Source organism: Dreissena polymorpha, chromosome 12 (assembly GCF_020536995.1).
Source record: "Dreissena polymorpha isolate Duluth1 chromosome 12, UMN_Dpol_1.0, whole genome shotgun sequence".
Lineage (NCBI taxonomy): Eukaryota > Metazoa > Mollusca > Bivalvia > Myida > Dreissenidae > Dreissena > Dreissena polymorpha.
This window is the reverse complement of record NC_068366.1, coordinates 28496510-28514426: the sequence shown is the minus strand read 5'-3', so window position 1 is coordinate 28514426 and position 17917 is coordinate 28496510. Positions and strand designations below refer to the sequence as shown.

The following is a 17917-nucleotide window of genomic DNA, read 5'->3' as shown; positions in this document are numbered from 1 at the left end:
GTGGTAGAATAAAAAGTAGTCCGTGCACGCGACAGGTTTATTCAATAAGGTGGGATAAGGCTAGTTTATTCCATGGGGTGTTATACCGTCAATGTCGCAGTGAAGACGGGATAAAGTGTACTAGACTCTACTTGCCTGACAACATAAATTCGAAATATCCCCTTTTTCAATTTACTTGCCCGAGTTTTCGTTTAAGTCGGTTGGCGTGAATAATGTAGCTTTATCTTAAAAAAGTGATATAGTACAGCGTAGTTGCCACGAGAAGGCATCACGATTCAGGTGTCTTGACTAAATATTGCAGATAAAAAAATTAACATGTAACGTTGTGCTTGTAATCTCAACACTACACGACGTAAAATTTCAAAAATATTGAATGTTTATCAATGCATAATACCAATGTTTATATGCATATTAAAAATGTCTCCAAAAATATCAACAAGAAATGTTATTGGTGGGTCACTAGTTCCTCTGAAACACTACAAATGCAACACGCCACCGTACGTGTTACCATAGTAACTATAGTAACTAGAATGCTCAATAACTATAAATCCGTGAACAAAAACAAAAAATAAGCATTCCAGCTGCTGTCATAAACTGTGACATTATTCAACAATTCAATTAAATTCCATCTAAACAGTTTAAACACCAGATTACGACACTTATTTTATTCTGCGTTCCATTTTGAGCGCATTGTCAATTTTTTTGCGAAAGGCATCTGTTGTCATGTTCGGGCATTTATATAAGAAAGCTTTTTCTAATAAATCCATTATTTCAGAATTAAGAGCGGGTTTTGGAGTTTCACCAGCTTTTACTGTCTTTTTCCCAGTCCTGGCACAGGTAACTAGCTCGTTTTTTGAAAAAAAAACTTGCAATGATAACCTTCTTATAATCAAATTAGCGTCTCTTTCAGTATTACAGGACAAATGGGCAACTAAGGCCACTAAGCTATTTAATTCCTTATATGGGTCTTCTTCCTGTGTGGAATCCACTCCAGCAGACATAACTGAAGTATTTGCTCTTTGCTCCTCTAAATCTTTAACTTTTTACTTCAATTTCTGTGTCTCTTTCTCCAGGTCAGCTATCCTTTTTTCTAATTTTCTGTAACTAGATGAAAAACATTACTGAACAAGAGTTCCGCGGTCGGAGACTAATGCCCCCCCTCCCCCCCCCCCCCAAAAAAAAAAACAACAAACAACTGGGCCTTGACACAATGACCTTAACCTTTGACCTAGTGACCTCAATTTCAATAGGGGTCATCTACTGTCCAAGGCCAATTCACATGTGAAGTATCAAGCCAATATGTCGATTCGTTGACGAGTTATAGATCGGAAACGATTTTCACACTTTTTGTGATAATAACCTTGACCTTTGAACTAGTGACCCCAAATTTAAATTGGGGTCATCTACTGTCCACGGTAAATTCACATGGGAAGTATCAAGCCAATTCATCAATTTGTTGACGACTTATTAATCGGAAACGAACTTGTCTACCGACAGACCGACCGACATTCAGCAAAACAATATACCCCCTCTTATTCGAAGTGGGGCATAATTAAGAAAAATTAAATGGATTTCAGTCTCTTAAATACCATTGCAAAATCTGATAAATCCATATCCAAAACCATTTTTGAGAAAGGAAAACTGTTAGAATGCAGTCTTCATTGCTCTATGTCTATACAAAAATGACAAAAAAATAAACGTCTTACCTAGATGGAATGTCGAAGGTTGATGTGTTTGTTTCCTGGCCTGAGGTGGATAAATCAACTGCTGACTTGTCTACAGGTTTTGCATCTATCAAATATGATTGTAAGGAATTTTTTACAATTCAGAAATAAAGTTTTAATTTGTAAATCTTAATTTACCAAACTGTGTTCAGTTCAACTTCAAAACAAAGGTAAATCCCATAACAGTGAACTCTACTGTTCTCAGTCATCAGTGTTGATAATGTGATGAATATTTGATAATGGTAAATACTGAAAAGTCTCGGTAAAATATCATTAATTTTAAGAAATTCTACCTGTTCTTAGATTATGAATGAAAACAAAAAAGGTTAAACAATGGCATAATTTTGTCAAAATGGTTAACATTATATGATTTAATACAGAAGTCCAACAAATGTTGAATAGCTAGTTTAAAAACATTTAATTGCTCCTTTTTCATTTGAACATAAATTATAAACATGACAGTTGAAGTAATTGCGAATGGGTTACACCACTGGTTATAAAACATAAGGAAACGATTCTCCCCAACGATGGTTTGGATTTAACTATTGGAAAAACATAATACAGATGGAACTTTAAATGTTCCACCTTATGATCCGACTACAAGGTAAAGGAAAGAACCACATAATTAATGCACTGCTATGAATTAAAACAAAAAACAACAACATACTACTCGGTTTATGCTTTGCAGCGTTGTCCACCTTGTCAATATCTTCGGAGGCATCTGATGGGATCAGGCTTCTCTGTACAAGCAACTTGTCAAGAGGCTCTTTAAGTGTTTGATTACTTTTCTCTGAAATCATTTAGATAACAAATGTTGTCAAAACTTAACTTAAACAGGAAGTCTAAATGATCAAGTTGGACAGTATACAAATATAGACATACTGTTGGCTATTAATTTGGTCTGATACTGTCATATTCTTTTATATTTTGTCGGTATTTAGTGAAATTATTATCAAAGTATTCAAACAAATTTGATCACATTAGTATTTTCAAATCGAGCATGCTTCAATACAGCAACCGTGTAAGTATACTGGTGGTGGATAACACAATTTGACATTCAGCACTAAAACACATATACAAAGGCAATAGTTTCAAGACACTGTTACAGTTTCGAATGATTTGAAATTATCAAACACTGGATTGTATTAGCTTCTCGGGGATTAAAATAATAATTTATTAGACAACCAACATACTACGGATTTTCTGCTTTGCAGCATTGTTCATCAGGTCAATCTCTTCGGAGGCATCTGATGAGATCAGGTTCCTCTTTACAGGCAACTTATCACGATGCTCTGTAGGTGTTTGATCGTTTTGCTCTAAAATCATTTATACTATGTGGTGAAAACTAAACTTGAGCATTGTTTCATGCGATCATGAACACGTTTTTCAAATTTAACATTTGGAAATACTGGCTAGTCTGAGTAGTTACTCATACAAACAATTAGCTAATGGTATCACATGTTTTTTCATCTGATTTAAAAAAAAATCACTCACCTAGTGCCGGAGTGTGAAATCGGATAACAGTGGACATTTTGTCAATGTTTCATTTATATCAGTTCAAAATTGTCCTTTATTTATAGGCAGTGTTGATACATCAAAAATGTGTTTTATTTCTAGGCAGTGTCATTTTTGATTCACCTATGAATTCTTGCAAATTATCTATTCACTTCCAACTGATCACAAAAATACTTAAAATAACACTAATTCAATGGAGGCAATGGAGTTTCTTGAATCTCATTCAACTGTCCAACTCACATTCATTAATATTAAGGCCTGTAATTTTGGACTGCCTGTCTGTCACTGAACATGCCTTGAAAATAATACCCACCTTGAGTGTTTTTGTGGCTATTTTGATGCCTCGAAAGCATGCTTATGCGGTAGCTTTGCTTGCTTTAAGAGAAACTTCAACAAAAGAACTGTTAACATACGTTATCCGAAAATATGGATGTCCGAACCTGTACTGTTTACAACAGATTGTTTAACAACGATCAGGAAGACTCCTTAACTTTTTTTTAAATTTATTTCAATAATTTGTGTTTTTTATCAATACACATCGTTATAAACAGTAAGTAAAATAGTATTATATAGTGTAGTAAAACAATTGTAGACCTTGGTTCTAGACCTTTTCTATATGTGTTCTTATTCCCCATTAGAACTTTTGTAGAACTTACTTATTTGAAATTGAAGTCAAATTATCATTGTCTGAATAAGTTTATTTTAAATATGTAGAACAAGTGGAGAACAATTGTAGACCTTGGGTCTAGACCTGTTCTATATGACTGTGTTCTTATTGCCCATTAGAACTTTTGTAGAACTAATTGTTCTTAAAGAGTTCTAAATGTGTTCTAGAACTACATTTTAGAACATTTTTTGAAATTTCTTGATTTTATTTTGTCCTTGAAATGTTCTAAAAATGTTCTTGAATATTATTGGAACAGTTTCAGAACTACGCCATGTTCCACAAATGTTCTGGATTTATTCTAAAAAACTGTTTTGAAACAATTCCAGAACATACGTTCTAGAACGCGAATATGGAATGTTCTAGAACTGTTATTGATGTTCTAGAACAGTTCCAGAACTGTTCCAATTTCTAGAACAAATTTTCGCAGGGGTTGGGACCACCAAATCAATATTCAATCTATATCTTAGCTTCTGCGAGACATAGTTCAAAACACTTAACCTTTTTACACTCTTGCTGCGGAAAAAGAGTAGTCCCATTAAATGTACTAAATAAATAAGATATGTGTATTAGTAACCTTTGAATTAAAAACGATTTAAATACAATTAGTTGACTTAGCTTCAATAATTTATTGAAACAATATGAAATAAACAACTGTGAAAAATTAACACCATGAGCATTCCATGTGTTATAGCCTACTGTTTATCCCCGTTGCTTATCTAAACAGTGGGTTTGAATAACACAGGTAAACGTGTCGTACGTATGTCGATAGTCGTAAACTGATCTATTAATAGACACAATGATAGGTAACATGAGAACTGGGGGATTGACTGTAAACGTGGAATGCATTTAATAGTGCATTTAGTGCATTTTAAAACCCTGTTATTCACAATTTCGGTCACGTTCGCATTACTATGCATGTGCTTATTGCTTTTATATTGTCAGTTTTGTATATATAACGCTGAACTGGACATGTTCAAGTTATATAAATATAATGCCTGTTCTGTAACGCTGGTTCAATTCAGCTCATTAATAAATTATTATTGCGCCACAATACGTTATGATAGTAGCCAACACAATTATATATACGTATGTACTTCTGTATGCCTAGGTGATGTCTGTTCTGGTAAATTTCCACTATAGGTTTCAACATTTTTCGTTTGCTGCTAATCCGCAAATTCACACTCGCTCATCATGCTAGTTCTAAACGAAAAATCCTCATGACTGAGATATCCGTCGTACAACAAGAAGTAAACATGTTATTAAAGTAACATAAATTCTCAAAATCAACGCAAAACAATTCGTAAAATAAAGTTAAACCTTTAAGAAAAATCAGTGTTCCTTATAACAATAGCCAAAATTGAACGCTCGATGTGGTATGGTAACATAGATTTAACGAGATTCAAAATTCTCGTTTATTATTTGTGTGTGGCGCAATATATTCCATGTTAATTACCTGCAGCGATATATATTCATACAAGACACGACCAATACCTTGGTACATGAACATGTGTTGAATATAATTTCCCGAAAAAAGAGTACGTTGTATATTTTTTAATCTATTTTACCAAACCGCATTAAGCTTTGACATTTTGGCTATTGCTGTAAGGAACTTTGAATTGTATGGGATAACTTTATTTTTTCGAAATTATTGTACAAATTATTCATTGATTTATGGGCTTTTAATTCATAGACACAGTTTTTTTAAATATACAAACAACGTCATCAATACGTAACAAAACGAGTGTATATTATTTAATAGTATACAACTATATATATTATATAAAAACAAGTAAATACAATTAAAAAATATATAAATATAAAAAAAAACAAATTAGCAAACAAACACATAAATAAGTAAACAATCATACTTACAAGACTGAAGTAATGAAAAGGTCAAGCGACCAATACATTAAACAAACACTTTGACATATTTAACAACACATCATAATAATGAATGCCCATTTAAAAAAATTGACTAGCTGATACAAACAATATGTGTATAATATACTTTATATCGTAAGATATTTCCCATCCTTCACATCGGAAGAACATAATCCGGTTGCTCAACAGCTAAATTAAGGTATATGTATAAGCTACTGATAGTGTGCAATTGATTGTTTAACCACAGCAGGACAGGCCAGTCTTAGTACGCAAGTCACTTCGCGGCTTAATATAGATGTTCTCGGTCCTGTTCCACCGCCATTCCATAGTCCTATTAAGGTACATCCGTAGTCACGCTAAAATTGAAACGCGTGCTATTATTTAACCCGTTGTTGGTCTTACCCGATAATCTAATATATGATGGACTTAATAGTTCTCCTGATCACAGTCCTACACATGGCACACTTTCTTAGCGCCTTAGAGCAGACTTCACACGTTGCCATGTGGCCACATGGTAGAAACACGACACAAGCATCCCTATCCATACATATTTTACACATTATCTCTGATCGCAGTTTCTCATTTTCTGCTGCCACCTTTTCAGTATCTGTTTTTCTGGAATATTCATCATTTCCTTGGGGGATTTCGTCATTACTTGAGCGCGTTGTAATATTTTCTTTTTTGTGTCTGATATCTGCATCTTCCCTGTTCACCAAGTCTTGTGGCCCACCACTGGCCGATCGATCAATATCACTCGAAGCACCTGACGTATATTCAGTGTTTCGATTGTTTTCAGCGTCGTTGTTTAAATTAAAGTTTGTTTCACGAATAGGAACATTGTTCGTGTGTCCACCATTCACAAAAACACACGCTGGTGACACAGTTTTGTGAATCGCCCGAATATTATCTCCCCAGTCTTTAGGTCTATATGTCGCATGGCAACAGAAACAGACAACATCCGATCCTTGACCGTCGTAAAAGAAACCGTCCTGAGCTAAGCGAATAAAGCTTACGCTTGGCTCAGACGGGAACCGTTCGAACGATTTCAGCCTTTCCCATTCAATATTCATACACTTACCTTCGTTACTGTGTGTATTATCTCGCGTACCCATGCGATATTAAGAACCAATAGTGTAAAAATCGTATTCTAGCGGTATGTTTTCTTCAGCTATTCTTATTTAATATGTGACCGCGTGGGTACACGTACGTTTATTTTATACCGCAGTGTGTGTCATCAGCGTTGCGAAACACGTGATCATGTCACGAACACGTGTTTGATTGTCATGTTAAAAGGCTATAAACTGGAACGCTACTTCGGTTCATTGTCATGATTGTAAAATCACATAATAAATGCTTAAGACTCGGGCGAAACTGTCGTAAGTTAATGAAAACGTTTTGACTGACAAAATGACATTATTTAAAACGGCATCGTAAATTATGTTTGGACTGATTCCTCTGAAAACGGAATCGCGCATTGTCCCGACTCCTGTAGATATTTTTAACATTTTTGCAATCATGGGATTCCATAAGTCCAACAGTCAAAAGCGTCGTTCGACGCGAATCGATATTTTGGCGAACTACGAGGATTGCTTATATAGGTAAAAAATACCTCCACATTAGCAATCTCTTGCACGACGGTTACATTACATTCACCTCTGTGTTGGGCTCAGAACGGGCTATTGTTATGAAAACGTCTCATACATGTCATGATCATACCAAGCGTTCATCATTGAGGTTACAGTATACTAAACAATCTCTTGCATTCACTGCATTAAAGAAAACCATCTCATACCATGATATCTTATATCAGTCTTAATTCATTATTATAAAATTGATATGTTTTTTTGTTGTTAAGAAACCAACATACATACACACGTCGAAGCGATTCCTAACGTCACTCAATAAACATTATGTTCAATTATTTACATATGTAACGTGCGTGGAATGATTCCATCTGCGTAAATGGGCAATACAATAGTTCCAAAGAGTTGCATTAAAACTCGCAAGTATTTGCACGATTTATCGTACATTTAAACGTCATATTTCTTACTTTAATGCATGCGATCTTAAATATCCAATCAAATATACATTGAATGCGTTTGTTCGGTTTTAGCTATTTTATAGACAAAATGGCGTGCTGAGCCTTTCGCAGAGTTGTATGTGAGAGCAAGAAACGAGAACTCTGCGTGGAGATTGCCTCATTAGGCGTGATTTGGATGGTCGAGTGATTAAGTCGGGAGACATTTTACTCCAAAACTCCATGACTTTAGGGGTCAGTGGTTCGAGTCCTGTGGAGGTTAACGTTTTTTCTTCTTATTTAAAATTGTATTCTTATTTTTTACTGGAGATTTTTATGTCAAATGTTTAAATTTATCAATATAAAGCATTTAAAGCAGTTAATGACAAGCTTTAATACATGCCAAAATCTGTTGGGCAGTCCCTTTAATTTAACGTGTAAACACAAGGTTTACTTCTGGTTGTTTAAACAAACGAAAAGCTTCTGGGTGTATCTAGAAAACAACTATTGGATGATGAAATACGCAATATTGTTTACATATATTGCTCAAGATACATGTATAGTGTTATTGTAATGGGTACGTCAACATGTCTATGATATTATAAATGTCAGTGTAGCTTTGTCTCTTCTATGTTATTGTGCTGTAGTTCGTTTTTGTTCCAGTGTAAACTATGGATAGAAAAAATCAGACGATGATCATGAATTCATCCACACTACGTTGTAGCCTTTGTGTGTGCGTTTATTAAATATCAAGACACAGACAACAATCTGTCGGATTTATCTCAAGACACTCTCAGCAATTCACATTTAAAAACAACCCAGTTTGATTAAGGTTGTTCTCATCTTGAAAAAAGAGTAAAAACCTACAAGGGCCTAAGTACAACTATATGTTACAAAACGTACATTTCGCCGACATTGAGGCCACAATACTCAATGTGGTGTTAAGTATTTCTCATAAAATACCGCACATGTCTTAAAATATATTAAATAATTTTGAAACAACAAACACAATAATTTAATTTAACATGCCAATAACTAAATGATTTTACATACCGAGTGGCATGACAGAATTAGTAGTAACACTCGTCCTTCTTGAAGAGGAGGTAATAAATTGCGTCTGTATAAATGTGTTAAATCTGAATATGTTGCTGAACAATACTGTAAATTAATTATGCCACCTAGACATAGATCTGCTTTTTGTAAGTTCCGGTGTGGGGTAGCTCCCATTAGAATCGAAACCGGTAGGTATGATGGTTTACCAATTCAGGAAAGAAATTGTCCGTTTTGTAATGATAATGAAGATGAGTACCATGTATTGTTCCATTGCCCAGTGTACTGTGATATCAGAGAAACTTTTTTTAATCGTGCCTCCGAGACAAATGTGTTGTTCTTAACACTAAATGATGTTGACAAATTTAACAATCTGTTTTTCAATTAAAATATCATACGAGTATGTGCCAAAACCTGCTATCTCATGCTACAGAGGCGAGTATTTTTAATTTGTAAATAATCCTTTTATTCTTGTATATTATGTGATAATTGTTTTAGTTTTCCCCATTTTTATTTCGTCTGAAGCAACTTTGCTGATCCGGTTCACGGTGATCTGATCAACGTTATATATGATTTCTTATATCCATTTTTAACTTATGCGCGACAGTGCTCTTTTTCTTTCCATTCAGTATCTTACTATTGTTTTAAGGCAGTTCTTAGTTAAATTGATTAGCAAAGTTTTCTTCAGTTTTAACTTTCTATTTCATTTAGTTGTGCAAAATTGTTGAAATGTTAAAAGTCGTAATGTATGTAATTGTATATTTTAAGCAGAATTATTAACTGCGATAGTTTCTTATAATTGACCAGTCGCCAAATTATCGATCGCTCCGCCCACAAAGTCACGTGGTCTAGTGATTAGAAAACTCCGACAAGCAGATCGCAATTATAGCGGATTACGTGAGGGAAATTCTATATTTGTAATGATGTATTATGCTCTTTTCTATAATATAAATTATTAAAGCCGCACACTAAACTAAACTGCTTTGTAAAACGTTAATACAATCATAAATACTTTAGAGAGAAATGGCGTAATCAAAATAAATGAGTTAACGGCACACTGACTATCAGAAACGTTTCTTATACATATTATATAAGGTTGATGAAAAATCCGTTGTAAAAATGAGCATTTATTTCATATTGATTTTGAACTTGTATTCAACCGTCTGACAGTGAACCCGGTGGCTATTCATATATAATTTTGAAAATATTTTTATTAAATGCAAATGACATATCCATATCATGATGGGTTTTTTGTTTATTAAAAATGTTTAGATCTTTGTTTTATTGTGTTATTTTTAAAAAGACACCGATTTTTTCATTTAGATATAAATTAAATTTTGATTGTAACCATAATTTAATACAGGCCTAATTTCGTGGTTTCATTAACAGATAGTCTAATATGCATTTTATTTCATTTATGTTGAATGCGAACCTTTTACATTTCACTATCAAAAAAAGAAATGTTGGTATTACGGTGCTGTTCACGAACATTCGAATTGAATACATTTAGCATATTATGCATTTGCTTATTTATAACAAGATGATCTTTGTATGTTAATTGCAATTTTCACATTTCTCCCCGTATCAATATATGTTGTATAAGAAATGTTGTTGTTGTATTAAAAGCCGTACATTTTCACTTGAAGTCGCTTTAAGCTGGCTAAGCCGCGTTCACATTTTTGTTGTTTTTACTTTAGTTAAAACAATATTTAAGTAAACAATGTATAATGATTTCCCTTGTTTATGATCCACAGAAAATAAATATATAATTGGAAATCATTTAAGTAATTAAATAGTTTTCTTTTCTTGTGTACAGTACCTAACAATGCCTTAATGTTCCTTCATTCTGAGATCCACGCAACATACTGTTATTTATTAATCATCGACAATTACGCTGAGATTAATAAGCACGTGTGGCAATTATTATGTTGCCCAAACTGCTTAATAATATTTTGCATCGAACGGTATAACACGTTTTATAGAACACACACCTGGTGTGGTTAAACTATTTATTGTGTTTGTTTTCTCATTACTCGTTCATATATTCAAGAAATAAAGATAAAATAATAACCTTTTATAAAATATGCATAGCACCTACAATTTTGAATAATGATCGAACAGTAATGATCATGCATTTGATATAAAATCTGTGTAAATTCTTAAAAATTACGTCCATTCCATATGTACAACACGCTTTGTTTGTCGGACAAAATGGCGGCCAGATAAGCGTTGCTGAGGGGTGTGTGAAAAATCGATATCTGATTGGCTGATAGAAAAATGTGGGCGGAGCGATCGATACTTTGGCGACTGGTCAATTCCAATATAAAATGGCAATAAACATTTGACATTTTGTTATTATTTGTATTGTTATCACCATGTATGTATATTGCTGAGACTTAAATAAAAATATACTTCTACTAGTTTTTTTTGTAAATGAACACCGGCCATCAATTTAGCTTTAAAATTGTCCAGAAATTTAATATAAGTCATAAATTTCCAGCAGTGTCACTACCGAAAATGTTGTATTATCGACCTCAACTGTTCGTTTTGTCTGATTGCCAGCTCGTCCTAATTAAATCCCGTCCGTCATTGATGATCAATTCAATAGATAGTTCAATTCGGCATCATTTAAATAGGTTGTGTTCTATTGCACATGTTTGACTGCTCACCATTATGAAAAGTGCAATTCTAAAGAAAGCTGACATAATTTTCATTAAATTAACACACTTAATAAAAATTTAATAATTGCATTATTATCAGAAAGCATGTAATGTTTCATCGCAGTTGTTACCGTAATACCTTTAGGGGAGGTAACAGATGCATGGGGGCTTGAAAAGCGTTGCTTACAAAGCATGTAACAAACTTTGTGGCTGAGAACTTATTAACAATTGGTAAACGTTCCTTAATTCTTAACATCAAAATATGTAGACCTATGAAGGTCTTCTTAACTAAACAAGTTCAGAAAGAAGCTTGTTTTTAACTTATCTGATGAAATCTTACGTAAATTGCTTAACAAAATTAAAGCTAATCGTCAACAGTTTTTGGTACATTAAAAAAACTCGTGGTTAACGTTTATACTTTGCAAACAACTATTGTGTCAAACATGTCGTTAACTATTGGCCATTCGTAAAATAAAGATTTAAAGTAATTCTCATATATCGCGTTTATGGAAAAATACGTGGTATTTACTAAGCTTTTTTCAAGTTTTTGTTTGCGTTTCTGATACTTAATCTTATAAAGCATAGAAGAGCTAATATAATTCATAAATTATATTTATCATTCGAATATATACATTTTTTTAAATATTGCTGTATTTAGTTTAATGTGATTACTATGGTTTACTACGTCAATTTAAAATAGGATTTAAAAAAAAACGACCATGACAAGGCGGTCTCTCACTTGGAACCCCGAGGGGAAAAGGAGGAGAGGGTGGCATTGAAGCCCATATCGCCGCGACCTGGATACATATTATTAGCAGATGGGCAAGCCGTGGGGCAGATGGGGAGACTCGCCCGGAACCATGCCGCCTGGAGAAAGCCCAGATTGGACCACAGGGGAAAATAAGATGAAGTGAATAATATGTAATATACGCACATGCAAATGCTTGGTACCTATAGAGCATAAATTAAAACAAAAACGCTATCAAAAGAAACGGCGAAAAAGTGATGGTAACAAAACAGTTTGTGCAAAATACTCACAAGCAAATTATTGGTACCGTTAAAGTCCAACTTCCTGAAAACAAACTTTAAAAAATGTTTACAATGTGTATTGCCAATAGACCAACATACAATTAAGCGTAATGAACTCGGTAACACAATAACGATTTTTTGTAAGAAAGTAATTGAATAGTTTGTGTACATGCGTATGCGGGAAAGCCTTTAGAATCAACCGTTTTTGTATACCGGTACTTCCTTTTTTCACCGAGTGGTTTCAAACATGAACATAATTAAACGCAATTGTTGCACACGAAACAATGTTTGGTGATGCAAACGTTCTTTACATTAATTTGATGCCGTTTGAATTAAAATCACTATTATCGTTGGTCTGCTTCTTTAAATCGAATTTAATAAGGGAGGTAAGCGAAACATTAACTGTATTGGGATAGACTATACGTTATCTACCATTGTCTAGACCACTTCCCACGAGTAAATTTTGCATTAACTACGATATACAATTCATTAGTTATACTTAAACGATCTAAATCAAATTTATCAAACTTATATTACGATTATTGTTGTATGATATTGAACTATTTTCGGTTTTACTTGAGCAAACATGAAAATGAATTCATTATTAGAACATGTGTCAAAAAGTTGGTTAACAATTTTAAGGGTAACAGACGTGATTAACGAGATATGGTTTGAATAAACATTCTATTATGGTAATTTTGAAAGAAAAGTTTAACAAAAAAATTATTCTGCATATTGACCCCGTTTAACAGATTTAGCAGTACTTGTATGTTCTTCTAGACGAGATTATGAAAAAAATATACACAATTGTATTTACCCATCCATAAGCACATCTAAGCACTACAAATAGAAACATCTATACGGATTGCACTGTGAAGGGGTTGTATTAGTTGATACCGTACCATATATGAAGCCCACATGACCGTTGAAGAGCTTTTTATATGCTGATTGGGTTCTCAGAATATTATCAAATATCACAGTTACTAAGAAAGCTTGGCCCTAGCGTGTGTGTTTTATAAACGGTGAACTGTTTTTTACATCGAAATGAAAGATATTGTTAAAACTCCAATTACATTTTGTTATCTTACATATGAAGAAGGTTTTAAGATTAACGATTGTGTGATAGTTGGGCTAAAAGTGCCTTCGCAAGAAGGTTTTATAGCAGTGACTAGATGTGTGATTCGCGAAAGTAAGACAATATAAAAAGCTCGAAAGTAAATTATGAAAGCCGGAACTAGCCATAAATAGGTTTATTTGCGTATGAATTCAATTTATGTCATTATAATAAACACCTATCAGAAACAAGAAACTTGGTTGAAGGATCAACATATAACTTTGCCTAGGTCATCTCAAAGTGAACTTAAGTAAAATGTTAGCCCATTAACAGATAAAAAGCCAATAGCGCAGAAACCAAGACAATATCGCCATCAGCATAATGAACATTTGAAATCAATTTAATCTTTGTTATAACTTTTACTTTATCTTAAAATATTTGTGTATAGCAGCATAGAAATTAACACCATAAAAGTAGTTTCACATAATTTTAAGCAAAATTCACAAAAATTTTAAAATGTATTTAAGCTTCAATATCAATAAACTCCGTGACACTCTGTTTCATAATGACAGTACTCTAATAAGCATCTTTCTTATGACGATGTGCCAAACTGCAGTTTGATACATTAAACAACAACACGGATTCAAATATATATAATAATGCAATGAACGAATATAAGCACCCGTAAAATTGAATTGTAATGCCCCATGTTTAAATGTAGATCAAACATAGTAAATAAAAACGTTTAATTTCAACACTCGCGTTTTTTCTTTTTGTCGTTTTAGTATAGCTTGATCATCGACATCGGCAACCCTCATACAGGTAAGGTGACACAAATTGAGGCTCTGCATCAGTGTAAATTTCCTTTCTAAGAATAACAGGATCTGTAACAAACAATTCAACTAAGAGCACCTTAAACTACCATGTAATAGGAATGCTACAGAGCTTAAGGTTAGAACATTAACAAGCAGATATAAAAATATATAGCTTATTACATAAATTAGTTGCTTCCATCCATATAATACCATGTTAATACATTTTAAGATATGAACCATATTTTATGTTTAAGTACATCACAGAAACAATGTCACAAAGATCGCATCATCTTAAGTTAGGTTTGTTTTTCTATCAAAAACTGATTATATAATGATCCAAAAATTGCTATTTTTTAAAATTGAAAAAATTTGTATTCAGACATCTGATTTTCTAAATAAATGATAACTCCAATAAATATGTTATTAACGTGAATATCAATAACAGATGATCATCCCACATCAGTGTGGCCATACCACGTGGTTTGTGACGTCATTTTGGCAAGCACGCTAAGTAGAAATTTGTCAACATTGGCCCCGCTAAGAAATTTCAAATCCACGTAAGTATCTTATTATTTTTTGACGAAATAAAGCGCAGGCTAAGGGAAAAGTTGAGCACTATTCCCGGTTATATAAATATTTGTCACCAGATGAGTAGTTTAGTCTATCATTCGAGGCAAATTCCTAGTTTTTACGTTACAATGCACGCAAGCACGACAAGCACATTTTAAATCGTCCAAAATATCTGTTTTATATTCCTTTTTGCAGTGAACAAATATGTGCGGACGTGATTAATTCCATATAAAATGTGTTTTGTCCGAAAAAATTACCTGAAAACACCACTTAATGACATTTCTAATGTACATCAACACTTTGGCTAACACGACAAGCAACGAAATTCAAGGCAAGCACGGCAAGTCGATATTCGGCTAGAGCGACCAGTTGTTATTAATTAGGTTTCTGAAGCGATGTTTTTGTTGAGGTAATACACACAAATTTAATTAGAATTTCAAAACATTTTCTTGGTCCGGCACAGTAAACACAAAAATATAATGTCGGACAATAACTGCGATGCTGTCTTGCACAAGTGCTATAAACAAATTTGAAACTTTCACCGAGAACAATCCTCGGAATGTAACAGAGATACTATATGTCTGAAAAAAGTTCCAACTAAATGTGGCAAATGTCTGACACACCCTTCTGGAGTCAGGTTTCAATTTAATCTTTTGATTTCGATGAACAGTCCACAATAACTCAAATATCGTTAAAACGAACTGATGCTCATTGTGTCATTTTCGACATGAAATGGCCCACAAGTCATCCGGGGGTGACTAGAAGCCGATTCATGTCACACTAGGATGTCTTCAAGCCGACTTTTGTCAACCGGGGTGACTAGACGCCGATTCATGTCACCCTGGGGTGACATGAAGCCGATTATAGTCAACCGGTGATGACTAGCGTCGGCTTGAAGTCACCCAAAGGTGACATGAATAGGCTTCTAGTCAGCCCCGGCCGACTTGTGGGCCATTTCAGGTCGACAATAAGCCGAACTTATTGATATAAAATGCAACATTTGACGCAACATATCAACACATGTTCCTTTGATCGTTTTATCCTTAACTGACAGATGCTGACGTATATTAGCACTTGTATTTTTGGTAGGATTAGATAAGTAATATTTGATTAGTAGCATAGTGATGTACGTTTTGATAAAGCAATACTCAATGCACACATAGATTAATAACAAGTGATATATCGATCTGAGTTGCAGTTAGCTTGGTTTTCGATTAATCATACTGTAGGTTATGTCCATGTTCTTTCCAACTGTTAAGGCCATTGCAAGGATTAAACTACTGCTGTTAACAATGTTTTAAATTGTTGTAAAATGTAGATTTAGTAATGCGCCGTTGTCTTGTTATTATTTATGGCTAAGTAGATGAAATATTTGAAACGGTAACACACATGACAAATACATCATATGATTATAATAGTCTAATGGTGACAGCACGGTGAATACATAATAACAAATGCATAATTATTTATTTCATTTAACATATTTGATGTTTTTAGATACACATGATGACGACCGAAGAGCGATATATTTGTGCCATATGCGCCAGAGGGTACAAGCACAGGCGCAATTTGGTTTACCATGAAAGAACACACGCTGGGATGTTACCCTTTAACTGTTGCGGCGTTGGGTTTTCATCAAGACGACAATTATACAAAGACACAGGTCATTATCATATAGCGCTTTTAGTCAGTAGAAAAATCACAGTCGGCTGTCTTATTTTAATTGCGATTCTAAACATTTCGAATTATGTACATTGCAGTTTCACTACATAAACATTATCTTTAGAAAGCTGTGATAAACAGTCTTAACCAAAACGCGTTATAGATGTATAAGATACACATTTCCCAAATCATTAACTAGTTAATTATTGTAAATAAGTAGCAAAGAGTGTACGTGTAGGATACATGTGCTAATTATGCTCATGAATGCTTACAGGTGCAATGTACACTCGGCCCGGGAACAGCGCACTCGAGAGATCGAGTGCGAGATATGCAACCACAAGGCCACAACACGGGCTCATCTCCGAGAACATCTCAAAACACACAGCGAGGAAAAAAAACACGTTTGCCATGTGTGCAAAGCCGCCTATAAACATATAAGTTCACTGTATAGGCACTATGGGCAAAAGCACAAATGACGTGTATACAGTGGTTTTACCTGTTTGTGATTTATTTGTGATTTACCCGTGATTTATTTGTGATTTACCCGTGATTGAATTGTTGCGATAAAAGCATAATCATCAGATCTCAAGCATAATTAACATTTGAACCGTATCTCTTTATACCACGATGTTTACTTGTTGCGTTTTTTTTTTACTTTTTATTGTGTTTTTTTAATGTTTTGTTAATGATACTGTTATATTATAGCAGTTGTGATTTGTATTTTGATTAAAATGTAATTTTATAATTGTGATTAATGCTTTATAATCAGATCTCAAGCATAATTAACATTTGAATCGTATCTGTTTATACCACGATGTTAACTTGGTGCGTTTCTTTTCTTTTTATTGTATTTTATTATTTTTTTAACGCTACTGTTATATTATAGTAATTGTGATTTAGATTGTGATTTACATGTGATTCAATGATGCCATTCAACATTGTTTCATTAATTAAAATTATTAATAAAACATACACTGCGTTGTGTTAATTTCTGAAACAAAATCTTGAACAATCTTCGTTGTTCGTTTACTGCATGGAGCAAATCAAACGTAAAAAGCAAAGACAACTGAGCATTTGTGTAATATAATACTTTGCTTTTATCCAAAATTTCTCAATTATCTATGTGACACACAATGCTTAATGCCGAAATATAAAATGGAGTATTAAATTAGGGCAGTTTAAATATTGTACATTGTCAGACAAAAATAGAGTTATTAAAACAACTTTTGAATCAATGCTGTTCAAAGCTTCAATTAATTATTTGCAAGCAATT

At 33.6% G+C, this 17917-nt stretch overlaps 1 protein-coding gene and 1 long non-coding RNA gene across 2 annotated transcripts; both read right to left on the bottom strand.

The window, feature by feature from the left end:
* Positions 1 to 318: 318 nt before the first annotated feature.
* On the bottom strand, positions 319 to 2517 carry LOC127854128 (uncharacterized). The gene is made up of 3 exons (XR_008036932.1): positions 2392 to 2517; positions 1707 to 1791; positions 319 to 1104 (listed from the first exon to the last, which is right to left on the bottom strand). It is a non-coding gene; the product is annotated as an uncharacterized LOC127854128 (long non-coding RNA).
* Positions 2518 to 5745: 3228 nt separating this feature from the next.
* Positions 5746 to 7447, bottom strand: LOC127854239 (E3 ubiquitin-protein ligase XIAP-like). Its single transcript, XM_052389256.1, has one exon. The coding sequence runs from the start codon at positions 6897 to 6899 to the stop codon at positions 6198 to 6200; it is 702 nt and encodes a 233-aa protein (XP_052245216.1). The 5' UTR covers positions 6900 to 7447; the 3' UTR covers positions 5746 to 6197.
* Positions 7448 to 17917: the final 10470 nt, after the last annotated feature.

Excerpts from the sequence above, each read along its gene's own strand:
- LOC127854239 (XM_052389256.1), bottom strand. The coding sequence starts at position 6,899 with ATGGGTACGCGAGATAATACACACAGTAACGAAGGTAAGTGTATGAAT.